The sequence below is a fragment of the Dermochelys coriacea genome, chromosome 1 (assembly GCF_009764565.3).
Source record: "Dermochelys coriacea isolate rDerCor1 chromosome 1, rDerCor1.pri.v4, whole genome shotgun sequence".
Lineage (NCBI taxonomy): Eukaryota > Metazoa > Chordata > Testudines > Dermochelyidae > Dermochelys > Dermochelys coriacea.
In genome coordinates this window covers 200,563,737-200,587,420 of record NC_050068.2, presented here as the reverse complement: position 1 = coordinate 200,587,420, position 23,684 = coordinate 200,563,737, and the positions used below count along the sequence as shown (strand labels likewise).

The following is a 23,684-nucleotide window of genomic DNA, read 5'->3' as shown; positions in this document are numbered from 1 at the left end:
TGGGTGACAGCAAGTGCAGTGAAGGATGACATGCTAGAGGTGTGACACTGCTTCAACATTTATTTAAATTTATTAAAAAAAATTAAAAGCAGAATGCTGAGAGCCACAATGTTTTACACTATTTCACTATAAAGTAAACAGCTGTGCCTTCTGGGTAGCCAAGAGTATCCAGCCGGGGGTCTTTTATTCAGGCCTTTATGTTAATATATACATACTGCTGTTATTTTTGCACTTCAGGTGCAAAATAAACCAAACAAAAAAAACAAAAACACACAAAAATGTAAAGGACTCAATAGGACAGGAGACATTTGGAGAGGAGTCATTCCAGTTCAGTCCATGACCTGGATCTTTTCCTGGGAGGGATGCATTGCTGCTGGCTGGAGAGGATATGCAACAGGTATTGCTCACATTTGGTACAGATGTCCATAGAAGGCCAGTCCATCACGGTCTCTCTCTGAGAGGCAAGAGACTGTGCTAGGCAATAGGGTTCAAACACTAGTGGTACTCTGAAAGTTACAAAAATGAATCCAGGCTTCAGTTAAAATAGGTGGTGTTCTGCAAATCCCTTTCCTGATCCAAACACCCACTTAGCACTTCATCTAGAGCACAGTCCTGGGGGATGGTGCTGAGCACCTTCTACTCCCTTCAGTGTATGACATGACTGGAACAAGCAAGCACCAGTTCATCTGCATTTTTGGGGGTGAGGTGGGGGAACATGGCCTCCAATGATCAAGATGGTCTGATGATGTGGTGATGCGTCTATCACCTCCAGCCTCAATCACCATGTACCATGCCTTGCAATGAGAGCAGCTACCCTGGCAGAGCTCCAACTGGTTCTGAATGCAGCTACCCACCTGTTAAGCAATACTAACGGCTATCATCTCTATGCTCTTAACACTGTACTGACCCACACTGAAAAGTAGATCAAATCCAAATGCTGCAATGGACAGGTCTCGTCTGCCCCAAGAGACTTTCAAATCCAAGAGTTTCCTAATACTGCTCTCATAATGGACAATGCAACTCCAGACTAGAAGGAAGAGACCTGAGAAAGCGGTCTTCTGATCTACCCCAACCCTTACCCAGCCACCAGACCATAGCTATGGGGCTTCTTATAACAAGAGCCAAGAATGTCCAGACCTTAACACATTTGGGACAGGTTTTAAACTATCTTTTTGGAAGAGCTTTCCCACAATAAAAGGGGAAGACAAAAAAAAAGTTAACATACTGGCAGAAAAGGAGAGAACCAAGAGACTGCTTGCTACTTTATGTATTTGTGATGCACCTCAGATACTGTAGCCTATGCACAAGATGCTATTAGTTTGCTAGAGGGAGGATTCCTCTGGATCACCTAAAGTTACTGCCTATGAACATAAGTCCCAGTTTGTATCTAAGCCATGGTGATATACAAGATATCTTGGACCCTGAGGGAGTTTTATCAGCTTTAATGTCCCAGAGGATAAAATCAAACACTGGATAGAGATTATTGGGTGAATTTTTCTGCAATAGCATTAACTTGGAGAAAGATACAGATATCAGGTATGGAAGTCTTTTAGGTGAGATGTTAACTGTAGTCCACTCTACCCATCTCTATTTGGAACCTGAGATCCAATGGCCCCTTTTCAAGAGAGTCATTAATAAACCAAGATAATGGGTAGGCCGACAGCCAGTCAGTGTAACATGCTATTGGCCAAAGGCACTAATATCTAACAGCCATTGTATTTGCCTACCCTGGTCCCACTTCACAGAAGCAATGCCTCCCCTTGAAAGGAGCCTTGAGACACCCAGAAAGTGAAAGACTATAGAAAGCAAGTCTTGCATTTAAAAGAAAAAAAACCTCACCTAGAACAATCCCAATGTTCTACTTCAAAAAACGGTGAGGATTTCTGGTCTTGGGTAGCAGAGTCCTCCTTCTTGGAGTGTCTCAGTGCTTTTATTAAGCTAAGTGGAAGATGCACACATGGTCTGGAGGGCACAGACATCTAGAACCAGAATGCCATGAAACTTAAGTCACCAACAGAACAAATTCTCAGTTTTAAAAAGCCAGTATGGCTCAGGGCAAGTTTGCCAAACACAGGACTAGTTGATATGTTAATATACTAGTAAGGGTGAGATTTAGTTGTACCAGGGTCAGGAAGTACTTCACCCAGAGATCTCCAAGCACTTTACAGAGATGGATAGGCATCATCTCCATTGTCACAGGAGTAAAAGGAGGAACAAAGTGAAGCAACTTGCTTAATGTCACAGCAAGTTAATGGCCAAGCTTTGAAGAGAAGCCAGAAAAATGTGTTTTCCATCTGGTCCCTTAGACTATGCAACTGACCATACTTTTGGGGGTGTATATATTTGTTACTGATTTGGAATATTGAGACAGCTTCTTCCATCTTCAAGGCAACCAGGAGAGAGGTTTAAGGTAAATTGGAAGAGTCAATGGGACAGAGGAATGTTTATGACTAGTTAAGACACATGGTGGGGAGAGTCAAGACATAGAAATTTATCAGTTCAACTACTATACAGAGTAAAGACTTACCTTGATGCAACAATTGCAGCAGATGACACTGGGGGGGGGGGGGGGGGGGAGAAAGAGAGAAACAGTGTTATTATTTGAATGGAGTTCAGGAGATCTCAATACTGCAGACAAAGATGCGTCTTCCAAATAAGCTCAAAGACATCATTTGTGATTCTGACTTATTCACCTGGCTTCAATTAGAACTTCCCTATTCACTGGTAATTTGTGAAAAGACTAATATGTACTAGTTTAAATGACTGATGTGTGAAAGAGCTCCAGCCTATAGAACTACTATTTGCCACATGTACTCAATATTCATAATTCAGTACTTGGGTTGTGTGACTGGGTCACCAAATGACAGGGTGTTTGATTGCTGCTGGATGACCCCTGGTTCATGAACTGCTTCTGCCCCAAATGTAGTTAAAATGATTAAGTCTGTAACAGGCCCCAGATTTGTTCCCCCCCTCCATGAACAAGCCTTACAGTTTATGAGCAAACAGAGGTGTCTCAACATGTTCCAAGTCACTGAAACATTCAGATAATTTCACAGTTCATCCACAAAGATCCTGACTGAGCATTTGCCGAGGAGCCTGATCTAGAACCAAGCCATCATCTGCCCCATGACTTTGGGGACAGTCAGATTCCACCTTTGCAGTGGAGGATGGTCTAAAGTATAGGGGAACAAGGATGGTTCTTGAATAGTCAGAATTATCTTTCATGAATTTTAAAAATAAACTAAGACACTACAAAGGTGACAGTCTTCCCTTCACCCATAACCATGAGAAAAAAAAAACAGTTACAATAGTGCTCAACTATGCAGGCAAAATTAGAGATAAACAACTTGCTCCATTGAGTGCTGCAATTGGACACTTTAGAATAGTTTATGATCCTTTCTCCTGCCCCATAAAGTCCTTCTACATCAGCTTACCTGCTACAGAGATGACACCTGTAAGGCCACAGAAAGACCATCTGCTTATGGCAATTGAAACAGACCTGCAGATAAGAGTTACCTATGAATGCCAATGGGAAGCAACTCTTGGCAAGCAGTAACTATTGCCAGTACAAAATAGCATATTCTATATTATTCAGCATCCTGAAGGCTTTAGATCTACATACAGTAACAGAGTTCAAACACAGGAAGGCAGAGACATAAGAATTAAAAGCCATAGGCAAAGAAGTTTTCAGAGAAGATTTGAAACTTGAGTGTTGACGACAAGATGTGATTCCGACAGTAAGAGCCGCTCTTGATGACAGCTAGATTGTGTGGACGAGCATAGGCATCCAATAAAGAAAGCAAGGTGGGGATAGGGAAATGAGACAGACTATCATTTCCAGGGAGATTAATGTGTCAGGGCAAATTTTGATCCTGAAGTGGATGATGAGCCATAGGAAAAGCTGAGGAATAGCTTGAAGTTTATTTTGTTTTTAAATAAAGCACACATGGTGGTGAGAAGTGGTATTGCCACAGGTCTCAGCCTGGAGAACCAGAACTTGGGGAGGCCAAAGAAGAGAGTTTCAATAGTCAAGAAAGGGAGGTGATTGTGGAGGACTATTGAAGAAGCAGAAAGAAGGCAGGGTGTACACAAGCAGCTTTGGGGACTCCAACAGAAGTGTGAAGAAAGTGAGGATTCAGTAGGGTGACCAAATATCCTGTTTAAAGGGACAGTCCCGTTCTTTGGAACTTTTTTTCTTATATAGATGCCTATTACCCCTCACCCCCATCCTGTTCCCCCCCCCCCCCCCAGTTGCTATTTGGTCACCCTAGAATTCAGGGTGAAGAGCACCATAATTGGACAGTGGAAGTGAACAACTATGTTAGGAGAAGCTCCTTTTGCTCAAGAAAAACACTTTGGTCTCATAGTCCAAGTATCTGAAGGTCTTTCAGCTAAAAGTCTTGGTTTGCATTTGCTTAGAGCTTTTAGGAAGGTCAGAAATCCTAGTTAAGTATTGCATCTTAAACCCATTTGGTTCTTGTGGGCCAGCTATGACAATTTTCCTACTTTGGGAACAAGGGATCTGTTGGGCAACACCATGGAGTACTGGAGAACTAGCTAGGGTCTAGGCTCAGTGTGCAAATTAAACTTACTTAGAAATTTAACACTGTGCAGTGTCTAAAGCTTCCATGTGGACTGGGCCAGGATTCCTTAAGATCAGTGTATTATAGGGCTAAGTGAAGCCACTTGGGATCCATTTGGTTTTCAGGCACATGTTATTCCCAGGAATAAAAGGACAGGAGTGAAGCCAGCAGGCTCTTCTGAAAGAAAGGGCAGTACATCTAAGGGGAATGGTAAATACCCTGGCTCCTGAAGATCTACTATGACCATCTCTTTGGTGGGAGCCCTCCATTTCAGACATCATGGCATATCTGCTTCCAATCAGTTCAGCAATGGTTGGTGATGGCCAACTTGTAGGAGAGGGGTAATCCTAGACAAAAAAAGGACAGCTAAGAGTTAAAGACCAAAGAAAAAAAGCCAGTTGTTTGAGGGGGGATTCTAAACCCAAATTGAACTCCAGCCCCATGTGATTGATGGGTCCATAGTACAGCAACTGCCCAAGTCATCTCAAGCATCTCCTCTCAAGCTCAGGTTCTGAGACAATAGAGGGCAGCCTGGCAAAGTGCCCTTTGAGTCACAATACAGCCATGCCAGAGGCTGAGGAGAGTGAAGGATGGCAAGGGATGCACCTGACTCCCATCGGGAAGGTAAGCCATGTTCTGAAGAAGTTTTTGAAAACCAGCCATGAAAAAGAGCTTCAGGCCACAATTATATTCTCTGCTTCCCATACAATGAAGGGCCTTTTTGTATTAGGATAAGTCCAAAAGGCCACCCCGATACACAAATGTGGTGTATCCCTTTCTGCAGCAGATAGGTGACAAAAACAGCAGGTCTTACTGCAGCAGCGAAGGGACCACATTTAAAGGTGCGGTATAAAATTCAGCCTGGAGGACCAGAACCACAAAGGTACTTAGGCACTTTAGTCCCAGTTTTAGGCTCTGCTGCAGACCACAGAACTCCTACTTGGCTGCCAGTCAACCCTCTAGGCACCTGACCTCACTGCTACCTCCCACTAGGCATCCAGAGGCCTAACTTCCAGAGCACTCCAGGAAGATGGGGTGATCCTCCAGCTAACTCACATGCAGGGCTGGATCCAGAGGCATGCTCAGTAGCTGCCTAGCAGATCAGGTTCCATTCAAAATCCAGCCTGCAGAAGAAGAGGTACCATCCTATAACTTCCAGCCCAGTGGTTTGAACACTTGGCTGGGATTCAGAGATATCAAGGTCAGAAGGGACCATTATGATCTAGTCAGACCTCCTGCACAACGCAGGCCACAGAATCTCACCCACCCACTCCTGCGAAAAAACTTGTCTGAGCTATTGAAGTCCTCAAATTGTGGTTTAAAGACTTCGAGCAGAGAATCCTCCAGCAAGTGACCTGTGCCCCATGCTACAGAGGAAGGTGAAAAACCTCCAGGGCCTCTTCCAATCTGCCCTGGAGGAAAATTCCTTCCCCAACCCCAAATATGGTGATCAGCTAAACCCTGAGCATATGGGATGCGAGACCCAGGTTGAATTCCCCTGACTGAGTGAAGGGAGAGGCCCTGTTCAAATCTCCCAGGAGAGTATCCCATAGCTCAGTGGTTGGGGAGCCCACAACAGAATGCTCCAGTCTCTCCTGTTGAAGCTTTTCCTCTATGGATAAGTACTAAAGTGCACCAGAGAGATTATTCTGTAGTGGTTATTAGGGACCCACCTGAAAGCCTCAGTCCCCTTGCTCCAATAACTACTTAACACCAGTACATCCCATAGCACAGAGGTTAGAGCACTGTCAGGAGACATGAAAGACCCCTATTCAAATCTTCTCCTTCACCCCCAGGCAGAGAGGATTTGAACCTGGGCGACACTTCTATCCACTGGACAAAAAGCTATAAAGTGAGCAGCACTACCACCACCCTCCCCTCTCCCACAGTTGTGTGGAGTAAGCCAAGCACTTCTTGCAAGAAAGAATTAAGTGATTTATAAGCCTAAACTGCCTGATTCCAGGAGCAATGTTCCCAGTTTCTGGATCACAAGCAGACAGGCTCTTAAATCCAGGCTACAGGGAGATGCCGATCTCAGAGAGGGATGGGGCTTAACACACCTCCATTGGCATCTCCCATAGGCTATGCTTAGGTGACTCCCTGCCTAGCATGCTGGCTTTGCTGATCACTTTTTAAAGGCACCTCTCTCCCCATTCATTGTATATGTATATAGGCTCCTAACTTTGTTGATTGTGTTGTTGTTCCTGTGATTTTTCTAGGAACCTAGAAGTTAGGGACTGTGATGCTGAATGTTGTAGTACCTAACTGGATCAGGGCTCAGGAGTCAAGCTACATACACCCTGCTAATCAGTACACAGGGTTATTTTATTTATTTAAATTAAAGATGGCTGCTAAAGGCATCCACACTTAATGTAGAAAGTTAAGAGGTCTTAGGCCCAGATTATTTTCCATCTGAACAGCTACACTGAGCATACTTTCAAGAAACAGCTCATTGTTTAATTCAGACAGGGTTTTGATATCCAGCTTTCACCATATGCCTTAGGTCGCACACACACTGGGAAAATAAGCCATGTTTGACAAATTCTCATCATCTCTCTTGTTTCCAGTGTTCTAGGCTTGGCAGCTACAGTAGAGAGGACCTTACCACATTTAATGCTCTAAAAATGCATTAAGAGCATTCATGTCCACAGAGTGCATGAAGAAGGGTTCTAGAAAAGTCTGTGCCTGAATTCAAGCACCCATGCTTTGCTGCTAGCAGATAGTGGTGAATAATATGGTGCTCAACTCCTGTGTACGGAACCTTGTTCTGAGCTGGTAAAGATGCTACATTCTTGTTAACACCAGATCTGAGATTATAGTTGCCACTGTACAGCTGTGCCCTTTGTACCAGTTGCTTTACTACTGGTGTTAGGCCTTGTCAACTGGGGGGGGAGGGGGAGAACAAAAAACCACACACCACAAGGACAGAGCACTAGATCTCTAACAGAAGACAGTAGCTAGCACACTTACTGTTGCACACCGTTAGACCGGCAGTTATGCTGGATTTTCCCCCCACCTCTAATCACTGACGGGGTGGAGAAGAAAGTGGAACCTGTTGTCAATCATGGCTTGGTTTTCCTAACAATGCCTTGAAATGCCTTATTCCTGAAGTTCAGTTAGGAGAACCGTGTAGCATGCTTGTTAACGGATTCTGACGTTATCGGTTAGTAGAATGTGCATTATGCTAGTTTCTGCTGAACATGCACTTTCTGGTGCATTTTAAACATTCTGCAGGAGCTCTAGAACTGTAGCCATATACCATTTATTTTAAATGTTACTCATCATCAAGTACTCATCACCAAGTACCCCATCATGTACTCAGAAGAGCCAAGCTAGAAGGGAACAGCACCAGCTGTGCTAACCAGCAGAGGAGCAGGCACTGAAGAGCAGAGTTGTGTGAATAATGGATTTTTTGCGCTTGCTATCAATTCTAAAATCCAAAGGTTTGGGTTGAACAAAATGTTGTGTTTTGATTTAGGATATTTTAAACTTGGATTGATGTAGACTATTTAACAATTTTAATCAAAGTCATTTGGAACCAAAAATGGATTTAAAAAAAATCTAAACATTTAATTGATACTTTCAAAACAAAAATTTCAAACTGAAACAATTCAGCAAAACTCTTCAATTCGTAAAACATTTTGGTGTTGCCATATTTATTTTTTGTTGAAAAAAGTTTGTCAAAAAAATTTGGCCAGCTCCATTAAGAGTTCAAGTTACGAAAGTTGGGGGGGTCCATTTTCCCCATGCCATGTTCCATTTTAGTGCTCACTAAGATCAAGCAACCCTTGGGACAGTAGCCTGTCCAGCTCATTACCAGCTTGTAGCACCACTAGGAGTGGAGTTGCAGGCCCATGCAGGACTTACATATTCCTTGATTTGAAGGGCACTCCTTAAAGATTTGGACCTCCCTCGGTGGAAAGGCAGTTGCTGATTTAGATTCAGATAGCCGCTTGTTTTACAGTCTCCTTTCACTGGCACGCTCTTGGGGGTAAATGTGCATTCTGCAGAGCGATCTGGAAATGGAAAAGTAGGAAAAGACAAGGGGTTAAAGCGTAAATGTGATTGGTAACTTCTAGAGATTCTCTAGAAGAGTGGAACACTTCAGAAACTGATCAGCCTGTAGTACTTAAGGCAGTGAAGCCTGTTCTAGAGACCCTCTTCCCTTCCTCCCCCTTACCCAAGATCACAGAAGCACCAAGTAATTGGGTACATTCCGAATAGAAATGTAAGCAAGCAACCGTGATGTTTACATGTGGGTCCTACTTTAAATCAATGATTAACTTATTCCTTTCATTCACACATTCTAAAGCCTCACTGAATGCTACCATAAGGCCTGAAACTGGAAGCATGAAGAATTGTTACTATTTAGAAATTTAACATTCAAGAAGTTTCACAGCCAGAAATTGATTTGAAAGGTCTCTCCATGCCAGCAAATCCATATTATGGAGATCCTCACATCAGATGGCTCTAGCATACGAGTGACTTCAAAAGGAGCAGGAAGCAGAGAAAGATGGACTGGGGTCAGTTCATAAGGATGTGGAGGACCCATTGATTCAAGTATTTAGACCATGTTGTGAAAGGGGAGAGCAAGGCAGGAAAGGGCATACTGACCTGTGCTGCTTGATGTCAGTACAGATCTGTGCGAGATGACTCCCAAGTTGTATTTCAATGCCCCATCTGCTTCCTGTGGATCAGAGTTGGGAGATTTAGTGGGTACGAAACACCACAGAGAGGTAGGGTTGGGTTGGAAGGTCACCTCCCCATAATCTATAGCCCCTGAGAATAGCAGATATGTGCCTCATTGACAATGAAGGAGAACGGGGGTTCTTATGAGACCTTACCACTGCCAGATGGTTGGCTAAACAGAAGTAGTGGTGAAATGAGCTGGCTTGTTCACCTCAATTCACACACCATGCTCCAGATTAAGAGCAATAATGAGTCAAACTCCACTGGAGTTACAATGTAATTTGACCCAGTAAAGATTTTAAAAAGTGGAGATGGGACCCAAATCCTAATGTGAACTCCAGCCACCCTCAAAAGTTTCAGGGATAGAAGATGTTCAGATGAAGTCCTTGAATCTAGATTCCCCTCCTACAGCTTTGGAGCCATGTAGGAAGACAAGTTTTCCCTGGCTCCAGTTTGGATGCAGGAACTCAAAAGCAACTCAGGAGATTCTGTGGGTGACATGCCTAATCCCCAGATGATATCAGGTACCAATGCCTTGGCCTCTCTCTAATCAAAACTAGAGGAAGTTCAAGACCCTATAATAGAAACTGCTTGAGAAGAGATCCTTAGAATATAGGAAACCTTAACTGGATTTTGTTCTAAAATCTGAATTGTTAGCTTGTGCTGCTGCAATCCTGCTAGCCAAGAGCATTTGTACAAGCCTTATCACTAGAGATACACCAATAGGATTCAGAATCAATGGAGCTGAATGAGACATTGTCATCAGAATGATCACAAGTTTCTACCAACTATACACTGGAGCTGTGCAAATACAGCTAGATATTTTATGCAAATATTCATTCACATTTGCAATTGCTTAAGTCAAAGAAAAGCATTTCACTGACAAAGGTGCATGTAGGAAAAACTTCCAGTTTATGTGCAGGAGTATGTGTGGCAAAACAAAAAGTGACTGAATTAGGGAACAGAAACAAAGACATGTGACTGACTAAACAGCTTGAATTTCAGACACCAAGTACTCAGAACTGTTCATGATCAACTCCTAGGGTTATTTTTTTATTATGATCATTCTAATTTATTGAATTAAACTGTGCTCAGATATTCCACAAGCAGAGAAGGTTGAATAATTAACTTGCAGTGAGTAATATATCTCCACTATATCCCGTAACATATGAAATGCAGACATCTCTGAAGTAGAGATCAGTGATAAAGGGAAGGGGAGCAGAAGACATTTTGGCTAACATTGGCTTCACAGATTCCAACTCTTATGAAAAGAGCAAGAGAATTTGCACTGAGAGCAGCGAGAACCTGAAAGCTTCAGTCCCCTTGCTACATCTATACTACATAAATGATCCATTTTTACACAGGGCTTGGATTTCCGGAGGGTAGATAGGACTCAAATCAACTGATTGGTACTCCAATTTATTCGCCCTAGAAGAGCGAAGCGCCAAGTTGCCCATGCTGGGATTTGAACCTGAAGTTCCAGGGTGCCTATATATTTTGGCCATTTCAGCCTCTATAACAACAACAAGATTTCATTTAAAAGGACTTACCTGAAATTCTGGGACCAGCAAGTCAGGGATCAGCAGCTGTTTTTTAACTTTGTGAATTGTAAGCCCTGTACTGGCATTTTGGACAGATAAGACATTGCCACACAGGGAATTCAAAGATAACATTGGCATCACAAAGGTATCTGGAAAAAACCAAACCAAGAACTGCAACATAAGCAAGCAAGACACTGATGACAGACTCCACAAGTCTCACACTGGACCTCCCTGAGGTGGTGATGGCTCAGCAACCCTTTGCCTCCTTTTAGTCTCACAGGAAGGGGACTGGATTAGATGACCTCTCAAGAGTCCTTCCAGTCCTACAACGTTATGATTCTATGTCTGAAAAGTAGCAATGCTGGTGCCTCTGAAAATTGATCTGAGCACCTTAGCATTCCTTATCTCTGACACATGACTAATTCATACATCACAAGTATGCCTACTACTAGTGGATGCTCAGCAGTACCAGTAGGTACCTTTGTGCCTGCTCCCATTTGTCTCTGTGGAAGATGACCGAAGCTTGTGTGTCTGTTTTATTTCCACCATGAGCAGGTCGTGCAGACTGGGTTCTTTGGGGGAGTTCTCTTTCAGCTTCCTCTCTGAGGCCTGCAACATGAAGTAGAGAGCTATGAAAAGCCACTGGATAAAATGAAGATCCCAGAGCAATATAGACATGCCTTTTCTGAGAAGTGCAGTGTTTCACAAGTCAGTCTCCACACCCAACCAGAAATTCTGTATCTCCAGCACTCACCATTTGTAACCTGTGCACTTCCCACACAAATTCCAATCTATAGGAACAATAGAGTTTTGCTAATCAATGGAGAAAGTTTCCATGGACCAACTCAAAGTAGAAGCTATAGTAAGTGAACCATAGCTTGACCAAAGACTGTTCAGAAACTTTTTAGGAGGCAAAAAGAGAAGCAGCTGCATTAGTTAGAAATGACTAGGGGAGAAAAGGTTGAAGATCTGAGTCATCTTCCCTTCCCCCTGTAACACAGGGGGTCTTTTAATTTGGTCTATATATAAAAAAAAGGGATGTTCTAACATTCCAGCTACCTTGCTGGACTTGGGAATGGGATAGGTCAGTGTTGCTTCAGCCAGTCAGGGATCCTTCTGTTCATGCCATTACAACTAAACACGTCACTTACTGGCTTTAAAGGAGGCTGTGAAGGAACTGTGTTGCCTTCAGAGCTCTTGCAGTTTTGCTCACTGTTGATCCGAAAGGGTGAAAAGGACACTGAAGTGATGAAAGTTCATTTTTTCTTGAAAAGCCTCCTTCCCCAGAAATGGGGGATGAACTAGGAAATACAGTTTCACAACCTTACATAGCCACTCATGGCATTTCACAAGTGTGCATCTAACTCAAGTCAATCTTTATAGGCAAGAGATTAAAGAAGAGTCCTATTATAAGACATTTCTTGGGAGTGAAGGGTAGAAAGGGCAATAGGATTGTAAGATGTTGTTGCAAAGAGAAAAGCCTGTGAAGAAATAGCACATGGCTATCTACTGGGAGCTGGGTAGCACTTAGCTATGGGCATAGGCTTACAAGATTCCTGCAGCCCTTTAAAAGATCATGCATAGAAGTAGCATAAAGAGTTTCAAGGCTCTAAGAAACCTCAACATACTCCAACATATCCAGACCATGGTCACACAGAGAGGGAACTTCATGCATGAGAGCTTAGCAGAACTTCCCTACCCAGCAAAGCACGAATAGCACCCTCTTGTAGTTCAAGAAACTCCTAAACAGGTTAACTGTAACAGAAGTAGCTAGCAGGCACATACAAGTTTGTTTCTCAAGTTCTCATTGGAGAACACTAAGACAGATTATATCACATGGGCACCTCTTCTACAACCCCTCCTGCAGCAAGTGTAGGGCTGTCACAAGAGGACAGTATTTTGAGAAAATGACTCCATTTAGTATATTGGGTGAAGCTGCGTTTGTTGGCTAGCCGTATTTTGTACCTGTGCTGTTTGCTCTAAAGCCCTGCTCTTTAGGAAAGCACTGGGGAATGCAGGCAGTGAGGGGGAAGATACTAGCACTGTCTCCAGGTCAATTTGCCATTTATCCTCTTGTGTTACCTATTCCTCTCATTTATGCTTGCAAACTTAACCCTGGTTTGCTAAAGACTGATGCAAAGCAGCACTAAAGGTGCAGAGGGGCTCATTTGAATTTTGATGACTCACTTGTGGTTTCCAGAGGCTGTTTTGATCAAGGACTGCACTGTAGCGAGCAGGAGGTACATGTACAACTGCTCGATAAATGCTTTTGGTACAGTGATGTATGTATGACACTAATGATCCATGGACCACAGTTGAAGACCCAGTTCATTCTGCTGCCTTAGGTTTGAGTGCACCTGCAATTTATGCCTCATAACATGTAACAGCTAGTGATATATCACCTCTTATCTGTCACTATTCCACTATGTATATGTAACCCACATACCTCCTGAGTGTGGTGTTTGGTCCCATCTAGTGGCACCAAGACCACTTAGAGATAAAGATTAATAAGTCTGCTCTACAGCCTTAGTTAACAGCCAGCTCATGTGGGTGTGGTGGAGGCTCATGCACTAAGCTCCAGAGATCCCAGGTTCAATCCCACCCACTGACAACTGGAGTCTGTTGGTGTTACATATAGCCTACTCTAAGGTACTTCCTCTGCTCTCCCTGACCACCAGAGTATGAGCACCTTGTGAACGGTGTATGCAATACTAGCAGGGTTCAGACTCAGGCTCCAAGTACAGTTTCTCAGCCCAATTGGAAGGGCACCACCACAGTCCAGGAGCTGGTGAAGGAGGGTGAGGAGAGGATTTTCAAAGTGAAGCTCTTCAGCCTTGGCTGAGCCAGGTATGTATGCCCTCCTAAAGCTATGGGGGAACAACAAGCAGCAGCTGAAGATCGGGCGTTTAGTGTGGTAGGCAAGATTTTTATTTTGTCACTATAGGTCTTTATTGCCAAACTGTCTCATCTTGTGCCAAAGAGTCAGCTTGCAAGACATTGCAACATCGCACAACCTCATGCTAGCTTTTAAAACTGACTTAGCTCAAGCAGCGACACGTGAGTGGTGATGCTGCAGTCCTTTAGAGGAACTCCATCAGTCTCTGGGCACATCAGCAGCATTGGAGCCCACTAACACCAGCCAGCACAACAGGACTTGCTGGGAACTTTTTCAGCTTTCCTTATTTTGTCCAAGCCCTCATTCAAGTCAGTGAGTGCTGCCTAAGGCCCTCTGCTTGAGGCAGACCACTAGTAAGCTTCCCTTTGGATACATTTCATGTAAGAGTCTTCCATTTCTGAACAGCATACTGCCAAGAAGATCAGGTAGGATGCACCATAGAGAACCTGTGGAGACAGATCAGTGTTTCCAGAGCTGGGAAAGATAGTGAACAAGAGACAGTTTTATGAAGTGGCTTCAGACAAGGTAGCCTAGAATGGCTTACACAGCATTTAGTTCTTGAAAATGAAGTGAGTTGGTGGGTGAATGTGGTGGCCATTATATGCTCAAGTGGCGCTCATGAGTTCACACTCACGCTTGGAGCCTGGAAGTTACTCAGAGGACACAGGTTGGATTTAATCAAACAGATGTCAGATGCCAGGTAGCTAGAGCAACAGATGCCAAACTAAGCATGTTGAGAACCATTGCTCACCTTCACCTTGCGTAGGGTGTACCTCTTGCATCGGATGTCCTCTGTCAAGAGCTCATAGGGAGAGCGGGCGTATTCCTTGGGAGGAACACTACATTGGGGTCGCTCCATGGCCTTGCGCAGCCTCACACCATTCTGCAGCTCCCTGAGGACACTGTGCCACAAGCTAGCCTGCTACAGGGCAACATGCAGAGGAAGAGCTAACAGCATTAGCCTCATTAATGCAAAAGGGTGTGGAGATATGCACATGATCCACCCACTTCAGTCATTTGTCAGGGGGAGCACACACTTAAAGGCTGGTGCAACAGTTATACTCCGAAGAGGCATCTAAGCATTGAGGTCAAGATGGTCAGTGCCTTAGATACTCCAATATACATATATAGCTAGGACAGCACAGCTCTGCACCAGATGTGCCTAAAGAGGGGTCTGCCTAATGGTGATATTCAGCATATTAAGTATATAATCCTGTGCTCCATAGACTGCTTTAGCTACCAGATACCATTCAAGGGGCTGACATGAATCTATGGAGCCCTGCTCAATGTGGGCCCTGGTTACCTGCCAGGATGGTGCAAGCAGCTAGCTCTTTGGGGACTTGAATCTGGGAGACTGGAGGCAGAGGATTGGCAATGGGGCTCTTGCTTTTGAAATGGCACTTTTCTTAATTAAGTGCAGCGGAGTCTCTTGGGCTATTGGGCCACACTGCAAAGGACCATGCATTTACTCAGGTCTTCCCTAAATAAGCTATGTGAGGTTGATTTAGTGGTCTAGGGAGTGAATTAACTTGCTAGTTTATTTTAATACACACCAACATTGAAAATATGCCTAAACACAAATGTCAAACGTTTTCATATGAATTTGTTATGTTTCAAAGTGAACACTATTTAGACAGAGCAGGTCCCTTGGGGGTTGCTGTTCCCATCTCTTAGACTCCAGTGCATTGGTTTACCCTGGCAAGGCTCCAATCAGAAGAGCCGTTTACTTTTGGTTGAGCACTCAATTCACTGGCCCTGGACAGAACCACCACCAAGTCATTGTCCCTGCCCCAGCAATCTTGGAGTCTACCAACTAGAGGGATAAGACTAGAGGGGACGGGGGTGGGGGGAGAAGAGAGAAGAATATGGAAGCTATCTCCCACTGTTGCTTTAGCACTGATGGAGCTGAACAGGTGCTAGCAGTTGAAGCTAATGGCCTTTAACTATCCTGACATCTAAACCTGCTCACAGCAGGTATGTGTGACATGATGGCTAGAATGTCCCTGGCTGATCTACAGTGATACAGTAGGAGATCTCCCCAAAGTTGGCAGTGTAGACAAGACCAAAGAAAAGAGAACTGCTCTTGGGGTGGACAGCAATTCCCAGAGAGCTAGAATTTAGTGTAGCGTGTCACTTGGTATTTAGAGGGTTTTAATTGGTTATGTTTATCTCTGTTTTAAGCTGAGAAGTCACTGAAAGACCTCACAGAAGGAATATAATTACAAAACCAAGAATTCTAAATTCTTACCCAGTAATTATCTTTCTCCTTCCGAGTGTCATTTTCCAGCAAGTCCTCCACATCCATTCTTCGCAGACTCTGTCAAATGAAGATGTGAGCCAATTAGCCTGTACTGTTCCAGTCATTCCTAGACCATTCCCGTCTGTCCAGCCCCAGTCAGAGTACTGCCAACCTCAGTTGAAAAAACAACGTGGAAGACAAATCCACAAGATTAATGTATTCTGGCTCTTGGGAGAAAGCCCACCCCTTTCAGATGCAGGGAATAGAACTTTAGCTTAATAACCTTCTGCTTGGGGAAAAGGCAAGAGGATTAGCCTGGAATTAAGTGCATGGGGTAGGAGGAAAGACAGCTTAAGGATGGTCACAAAATACCTCTTTGGAGTTCTGTAGGGCGAGCATTAGTTTCTGAAGATCTATGTACTCAGCAAAGAGAACCCTGCAGACTGTTCTGTAATAGCTGGCAGCCTCAGAGGGCCTGGGCAAATGCTCCTCACAGATCTGAAAGGAAATTCAGCCATATACTCAGCATTGATGGTTGGAGAAAAGTTCTCCTTGAAATAAAAGATTTGGGGATGGGGCAGGTTGCATCTCTCAGTTTCCAGTTTACTCAGGTTCTGAGATTAGGATCACCTTTTCTTGTGTCCCTTACATGTTATAGCTCAGAAGAGCCTTCCCTTCTGTTGGGAGGGCAAAGGAAAAAAAGAGGACTAGAGAAAGGGAAAGCCCAATTTTGGGCCAGCTATGTAATTTTATCCTCTTTTATATACTAGAAATTTAAACACTGTCTTCTGACGAGGCTGCCCTTTTCCGAGACATGGCAGAGACAGCATGTTAGAGGAAGCCACTGAGTACTCTCATGAAGACTTGCTTTTATTCTCTGTTTTCCTTAAATCTAAAAATAAGCCTGGCAGACAGAAATTATGGCTGCTTGTGCCTTGAGCACACCAGCCAGTGGACTGGCAGCGAGAAAGCTTCATTGAGAACAGTCTAATGGACTGAGCACAAAGTAGAAATAGTTACCATTCAAACCCCAGGTCTTTCAGAAACCTGATGTAAGGCTTTGGACAAGTCATGTTTTATGTGCCTCAGTTTCCCCATATGTAAAATGGAAGAGGGGTGGTGAGGCTCAGTGTCTGGACAGTGCTTTGAAGCTAGAGCATAGACCAGAGAGCATATGTTGCTTTGGATAAAGCTTTTCTAAGTGCCTGCATGCTGCCCAAGTTCTACTGATACAAAAACACCTGCCCATATGGGGAGGGCTTCTAGTAAAAAGGTTAGTCTAGCCTAGAGGTGGGTTTGCAAAGCTATATCATAAGAGTCTTGCCCGATAGAGACCAGAGACCTGAAAAGAGGCTAGTTATTAAGATTAGATAAAGCATTTCCTTTAGCTTCAGTGCTGCTTTTGAGTAGAGGGTCCCATTATCCCTTAGGATATGGGAAAAGGTTGCTTGGGTAGGTCCACTTTCTGACACTGCACTAGTCTCTCCTGACTGCCTGCACTTACATTCAGCTGCCAGGCCAAGAACAGTTTTAGGACCACGGAATGCTGCAAGCACTGATTCTCCTCTTATCTGCAGGAATCTCTCCTGAAGGCAGGACAGGTGCATTAACACCATGCTTTCTTACAGATGTGCCCATAACTTTCTTTTTACCACCTGGGGCTTATCTGGACCCCATCCAAATAAGCTGAATCTCTGCAGGGGGCTTGGAAAATCAGGGAAAGGGAGGGGGAAGTAGGAATCACAAACATGCTGCCTGCAGGCATGTTTCTATGAGGTTAAGTTCAAGGCAGGTACTTGCACCACGAGACAGCCACAGAGGAGAGAACCAGAGTTTAAGGGCCTAGCTATGCTACAGATATTAATTGAGTTGGTAAGTCGTTAAGACATTACACATGGTGTTTTCCCATCCTCACTACAATTAGTAGCTATGCCACGTAACTGCGTGGGGTCCTTTTCAGAGGCCTAAGATTCCTTGCCAGAGGCCTAAGATGAGGTTTCCTGCAAGCAGTGTGGGCCATGTGTACGTAGCCTGACCAATGTGAAACTAGTTTGCCCCTTCTTCATTCCTCCCATCTCTGTGCAGCAGGATCTTCTGGAGTGCACCAGCTCACATGCACTGGTGGGGCCAAGACCAGATTTTCCCAGAATACACTGGGAAAAAAAAAAACTAGGTAGTATGGTAAGTGCAGATACATTAGAGAAGTTGACATGGTTGTATAGTAAAAATAAGAAGGGGGAGAGAAAACCTTGAGGACATCCTGGAAAGTGATTGCTGGTTTTGTTGCCTCAGTGTCTAATTTCAGGAGGAAGGAGATCAGCTTCTCCAGTGGTTCACTCAGCTCTCGCTCCAGATGGTTGTCAATCCCCCAATCCAGGGCTTTATAGATCACCATTCCCAGATGCTCTGTCAGCTACAGAAACCAAGGAAATGGTTTTTCAGATTAATGCAGAAGTAATTTGGTTATTGTGGAGATAAAGTTCCCAAATGGAACCCCAACATTTCTATCCCTCCCAACCATGCCAGCACCTTTCCCCACATTCAAGGCCATCTACCTCTTTGGACACAATATAATCCTACCACTGTCATTCAAGCAGCTACTGAGATGCTCCATGGATCAACTGGAGATGAGAGACTGGGGTCTAATTCAGTTGCAACACCCAAATACAGTTAGATAACATTAAGTGAGCGGTGGCAGCAAGGAAAGCTGCCTGCTTCATCTCCGATGCACTGTTGACAGCATTTCCTGCCACAACCCAACCTCCCCCACCCCTTCAGTGGGTATCTTATGCCCAGTCAATTTGGGTCATTTTTTAATTTAGCCTGGAACTTCACCTAGATTTCCACTCCCATGCAGGAGACACTATGCAAGCCACTGGGACAGCATGAGTGCTATGACTATTAGATGACTATGGAATCTTATGAACCTGCTGCATCACTGAAGATCAAGACTGCCAAGATTTTTAGCTACTCCTTTTATCAATGCAGGCTTATTTCTGTGCATTTGCCAGACTAAAAAAAAAAGTCACAGGCTCTTCAATGTCATCTCTCAACTCCAGAGTCTTACCTGCTCCTCCAGTTGAGTCTCGTTAACATCTGAAAGGGAAACAAGTGAAAAGATAAAGCAGTTTACCAATCCCTACAGACTTAAGTCCATACTAGAAAGGGCAGTTGTTGGAATCAGCGTTTGGTTTCTTGCTGGTGGAGGATTTGACTGGGATACCACTGAGCTTTCTGATCCACCAACCCTCTGACCTCTCACACTGTGCTGATGTGAGAAGCTGCAGACCCACTCCTGCTCCTACGCTTCCACAGCATTCACCCAGGTAGGGACACACCCAGCTGAAGTTACTTGCAAGTTCTCTGACCAGCGACAGCGACATGATTGCTACTATGAAGCAATAGTAGAAAGGCAACAGCCAAAATAACCCCCAGCTTTCCAGCCTAAGACCCCAGAGTGGTTCAGTCCTGCCCTGGTCCAAACAGGAACCAGTATGAAATTACCCAGTTCACTCCCCCTCTATGTGGGGAGAAATATGCAACAGCCTCTCTGAGCTAAGATTCCCAAGTACTTCACTCCAACTCAGTGGTTAAGCAAAAACCAGTTTAACTACAAAAGATATCACTTATAATCACTTAAAATCTAGCAAAGCAGATTACCTAATAAACAAAAAACAAACTAAACTTAATATACTAAACAGATTGGATATGAATAGTAGTTTCTCACACTAAGAGATAATACAAGCAGGCTTCAGATTCTTAAGGCACAAGCTACACTTGCTTTGCAGCTTGGAATCCTCAAGTCTTTCATACACAGGCTAGAAATCTCTTTAGCCTGGGTCTAGCACTTCCCCCAGTTCAGTCTTTGCTCCTCAGGTGTTTTCAGGAGTCTTCTTGCATGGGGAATGAAGAACCACTGATGTCACTCCCTTCCTTCTATAGCTTTAGCATATGTTAGGAACCCTTTGGCCCAAAACTCAGTTTGTGGAAAAACACTGACAAGGCCTGGCTTGACAAAGCCTCGGTTGGGATGATTTAGTTGGTGTTGGTCCTGCTTTGAGCAGGGGATTGGACTAGAAGACCTCCTGAAGTCTCTTCCGACCCTGATATTCTATGATCCCAAGATGGAGTCCAGAAACGTGGCCTGGTCTTATGACCTTGTGGAGTCATAGCAACCATTACTTATGGGCTGTTTGGAGTGCTCTCAGGAAGGCTCACCAGGAGGGAGGTAAGCTTCTCCTAAGGCCTATTGTTTTCCTTAAGGGCTCATTACCCTGAATAGGCCGTTCCCAGCCAGCTATCTAGACTAAAAGCATCTTGCTTAGTGGGCATCACCCAGTAACTACATTTGATATAGATTGAAATCATGAATATTGACTGATACAAAAATGATACATGCATACCAATAGGGTAATCATATTAGCAAATCATAACTCTTCCAATGACACTTCACATGACTCATCTTGCATAAAATGCATCATAATTATGTTTAATCATACATAATACCATTATGAAGAATATGGGGTGTAGTGTCACAGTGGAGACCTCCAGAAGCCTTGGATCACATCAATTCTTTCCTTTCCAGAGGAGGTAAGCCGAATAGGACTATCTAAGGGTCACTAGAGAAGGTGCCTGGCACATCTTCCATTTCAAGCCACGCGTGGTGGCAGTGATCTGTTAGTGGATGTTTGTTACCCCAAAGAAAGAATAAAGTTCTCCTTTCCTTCTGCATCCAGTAGTCTGTGTGGTGGCAGTGTGCTAGGAAGAGAACATGCCTAAATATAGCTCCATCTTTGCACCGTTTGACCTTTGGTAAAAAGGCATATTCATCGTCCACTCCAGGATACAAGATCTAGCAACAGCCACAGAATCCTTAGAGAGGTTTCAGCAAAAAGGAATGTGGGAGGTGCTTTGCTCTGAATACTACCACAAAATGAAATCCGAGTCTTTATCAGCCACTTGTCCCTCTTTCCTCACCACCTGCAGCTTATGCTGACAGTCACATACCAGCACAATTGCTACTTCCAGAGAAAGTCTAACAGCAGAAAGCAAGCAGGCTGGGAAGTACATCAATATGATTAAACAGCTATCAAGTCACCAAAGCCTCAAATTAAAACACAAATATGTTGGGTGTGCGTGTACCCATATAGGTGAAGACAATCAATTTCCAGGAACCAGAGCTCCTTGTCTCAGGCATTTGTTTCGTGGGATGATTTGTACAAGTGATTCAATAATCAAAGATAATGGAGGGGGGAGGGCCTAGAGGAGGAAAGAAGAAATAGTCCTACACTGAACTTGTGTAGCACTTTCTGGCCAAAGATACTTAACAAACAGTAATTAAGTTTCAAAACATCCCTGTAAAGAAGAAAAAGTATTTCATCCCCATATTATAGGTGGTGAAGAGCAGTAGATGCAGAACTAGAACCCAGAAACTTTGACTCTTAGTCAGATACTCTAACCATTAGAAATACTACTGGTATACTTCTCCATTCTCTGTAGATATTCTAATTGGTATGGAGAATACAGCCTTTCACATTAGGAGCGTAGACATTTAGATCAGGAAATACTACAAGTTAGTTTTTTAGTTGTAGATTGATTCATAGGATTCACTATAGAAAGCATTTTAAGGTCAGAATCACATGGCTGTTATATTCTCATGGGCACAATAAAGAAACCCATAGCATTATCAGAGGGAAAAGACTTTTGTCTAAGAGCCCCATCCACCCATGCCTTTGTTCTTACCAGATTTAGGATGCACCATGAAGGAAACAGCACCATCAGAATGGATAAGGATGCTTCCCAGACCTTTAATCACCACAGGATGGGGGTTCTGAGCCAACTGCTTCATTTTATGGCAACATTGAAAGCAAAGGGCCCAGGCTTGCTCCTCACTTATTGGCTGGTCACAACATCTCAGAAACTCTCCCAAAGAGACCTTAGTGATATTCTTCCATTCACAGCTTGAACAGTCCACTTTTTTACTTTCACCACTCCCCATGTGCCTGTTTTGTGCTGGATTGTTCTACATCCACTCCTTAGACAGCCATAGGCACATCTGGCCAGCTTTTATCCATGCTACCTTGTCTCTTCTTCAGGTGGGACCATTTAGAGCAACTTAAGGTTACAGCTCCTTAAAGGGACACCATTATTTTCATCATCTACTCTCTATTTATACAAGCACCAGTGAATGAAGACTGAGAAAATATTAAAAGGGACCTTGAAAGATTAGAAGCATGAAAAAAATAATGTCTGGCATAACTCCATTGACTTCAACAGGTTTGTAATTAGAACAAACGTGGCTCCTGGGGTCAACAAATTAGATTCAGCATGGAAAAATACAAAATCATCATTAGTGGGGTGGTAATAATCTACTATACAATATGGGAAGGAGACATCTGGTAATTAATGATGCTGAAAGAGACCTCGGGATCAGTGGACAGCAAGGAGGTGATGTGTTTTCAGAGGCCTGTCCCATGGGGCAACCACATTCTATATAAGCTGGAGCTTTTGCATTTTATCCACCTTCAGCCCCAGAAACAGTGAGTTGCAATTACCCAACTGGAGGTAATGGATACACGGATCACTCTGGCCAGATCCTCACCAGGAGGAAGGGGTAGTTTCTTAGCTGCAGGTGGAAGGCTTTTCCTTTTGTTCAGCATTGATGCTTCCTGATGATCTAACAGCAAGGCCACACTTACGCTAGCAGTGCTTTAAAGGTATAGCTATACTGGTAAAACACTCCTAGTATGGCCCCAGTTTACATTGGCAAACCTGTGCCTTCATCAGTATAGCTTATTCCAGCCCCACCCCTCCATTAGTGATGAGACAGAGCTCCCAGGTTTCACGTCACTTTGGTGAAAGGTGGCTAGATGCCTGTGATGGACAGACCATGTGGTGTTTTTGTCTTTTATCATTTCCCCGTGTGAGTTCAGTGTAGCGATCGTCTCATTTCACCCACATAGTTATTGATGGGGCATTTAGTTTACTGGATGAGGGACACCATATGCTGTGATAGACACCCGTGGTACCCCTGGCTCTTGAAAGGTGTTCTGTGGGGAGCACTGATCACTGTAGCCGACACAGTGATGATATAGCCACAGGTTTTGCCTCTGTTGTTTTGGCAGCGTCTGGTGCTGCTTTGAGATGTGATGAGAGGGGCAGTGACCCGGCTTGGCCACACTACCCGAGATCCCTGCCATGCGGATGCCCATTGGGGTGATCTCAGCCGCGGCAGGAGCGCTGCCAGCCCTCAACGTTCAAAGCTCACGAGTTACAGGCCCCCGAAAAATCATGAGATTGGCTTACAAATCATGAGATCAAAATAATAATAAACTAAGCCGGCTGGGTTCTTCGCCTTCATAGCCTTAAGGCTACCCCAGGGTCGCGCTCTCAAGCTCAAGCTCAAGCTCGGCAGCCGGGAGGGCGAGACACTTCCTGCCCTGGGGCCCAGCTCAACTTCTCCCCCCATCGCCTGCCTCCAGGAGCTGGAGCCTGAGGCACAACCCCAGCAGCGGCCAGGCTGCCCCGGCGGGGCGGGGTCTGGGCCCTGGCAGCACCCGGCCCACGTGGGGCTCTGGCCTCACCCGCCCCCGCGCTGGGGGCCCCGGGGGCCTGTGGGGCGCCACGAGACTCAGCCCCGCACGAGGAGGCCCGGGGGGAGGGGGGGAGCCTCGCACCAGGCCCCGCCCAGGAGAGTCGGCGCTTCCCACGCACCTGCCTCCGCCCAGGTTCCGCCC

At 44.5% G+C, this 23,684-nt stretch overlaps 1 protein-coding gene across 4 annotated transcripts; it reads right to left on the bottom strand.

The window, feature by feature from the left end:
• Positions 1 to 42: 42 nt before the first annotated feature.
• Positions 43 to 22,034, bottom strand: LOC119861797 (protein spire homolog 1-like). 4 transcript variants are annotated; one of them, XM_043511887.1, is made up of 16 exons: positions 21,691 to 22,032; positions 19,016 to 19,044; positions 18,197 to 18,361; positions 16,321 to 16,446; positions 15,958 to 16,026; positions 14,461 to 14,631; positions 11,965 to 12,033; positions 11,293 to 11,422; positions 10,823 to 10,962; positions 9,198 to 9,270; positions 8,451 to 8,599; positions 4,802 to 4,930; positions 3,435 to 3,499; positions 2,528 to 2,555; positions 1,840 to 1,979; positions 43 to 506 (listed from the first exon to the last, which is right to left on the bottom strand). In XM_043511887.1, the coding sequence occupies exons 1-16, from the start codon at positions 21,944 to 21,946 to the stop codon at positions 320 to 322; spliced, it is 1,926 nt and encodes a 641-aa protein (XP_043367822.1). In that variant the 5' UTR covers positions 21,947 to 22,032; the 3' UTR covers positions 43 to 319. The 4 variants fall into 4 exon arrangements, with proteins under 4 accessions (XP_043367822.1, XP_038273283.1, XP_038273304.1 ...); XM_038417355.2 differs by lacking the exon at positions 11,965 to 12,033 and having other exon boundaries at positions 21,691 to 22,027; XM_043511895.1 differs by lacking the exon at positions 1,840 to 1,979 and having other exon boundaries at positions 346 to 506; positions 21,691 to 22,034.
• Positions 22,035 to 23,684: the final 1,650 nt, after the last annotated feature.

What these genes read in the sequence shown, in the direction of transcription:
- LOC119861797 (XM_043511887.1), bottom strand. Translation starts at nt 21,946, where the DNA reads ATGGGGAGTGGTGAAAGTAAAAAAGTGGACTGTTCAAGCTGTGAATGG. An exon ending in AGGAGAAAGATAATTACTGG is followed by an intron (nt 14,632 to 15,957) that starts GTAAGAATTTAG and finishes GTTGCCCTGTAG; the next exon opens with CAGGCTAGCTTGTGGCACAG. An exon ending in ACTGACATCAAGCAGCACAG is followed by an intron (nt 8,600 to 9,197) that starts GTCAGTATGCCC and finishes TTCCATTTCCAG; the next exon opens with ATCGCTCTGCAGAATGCACA.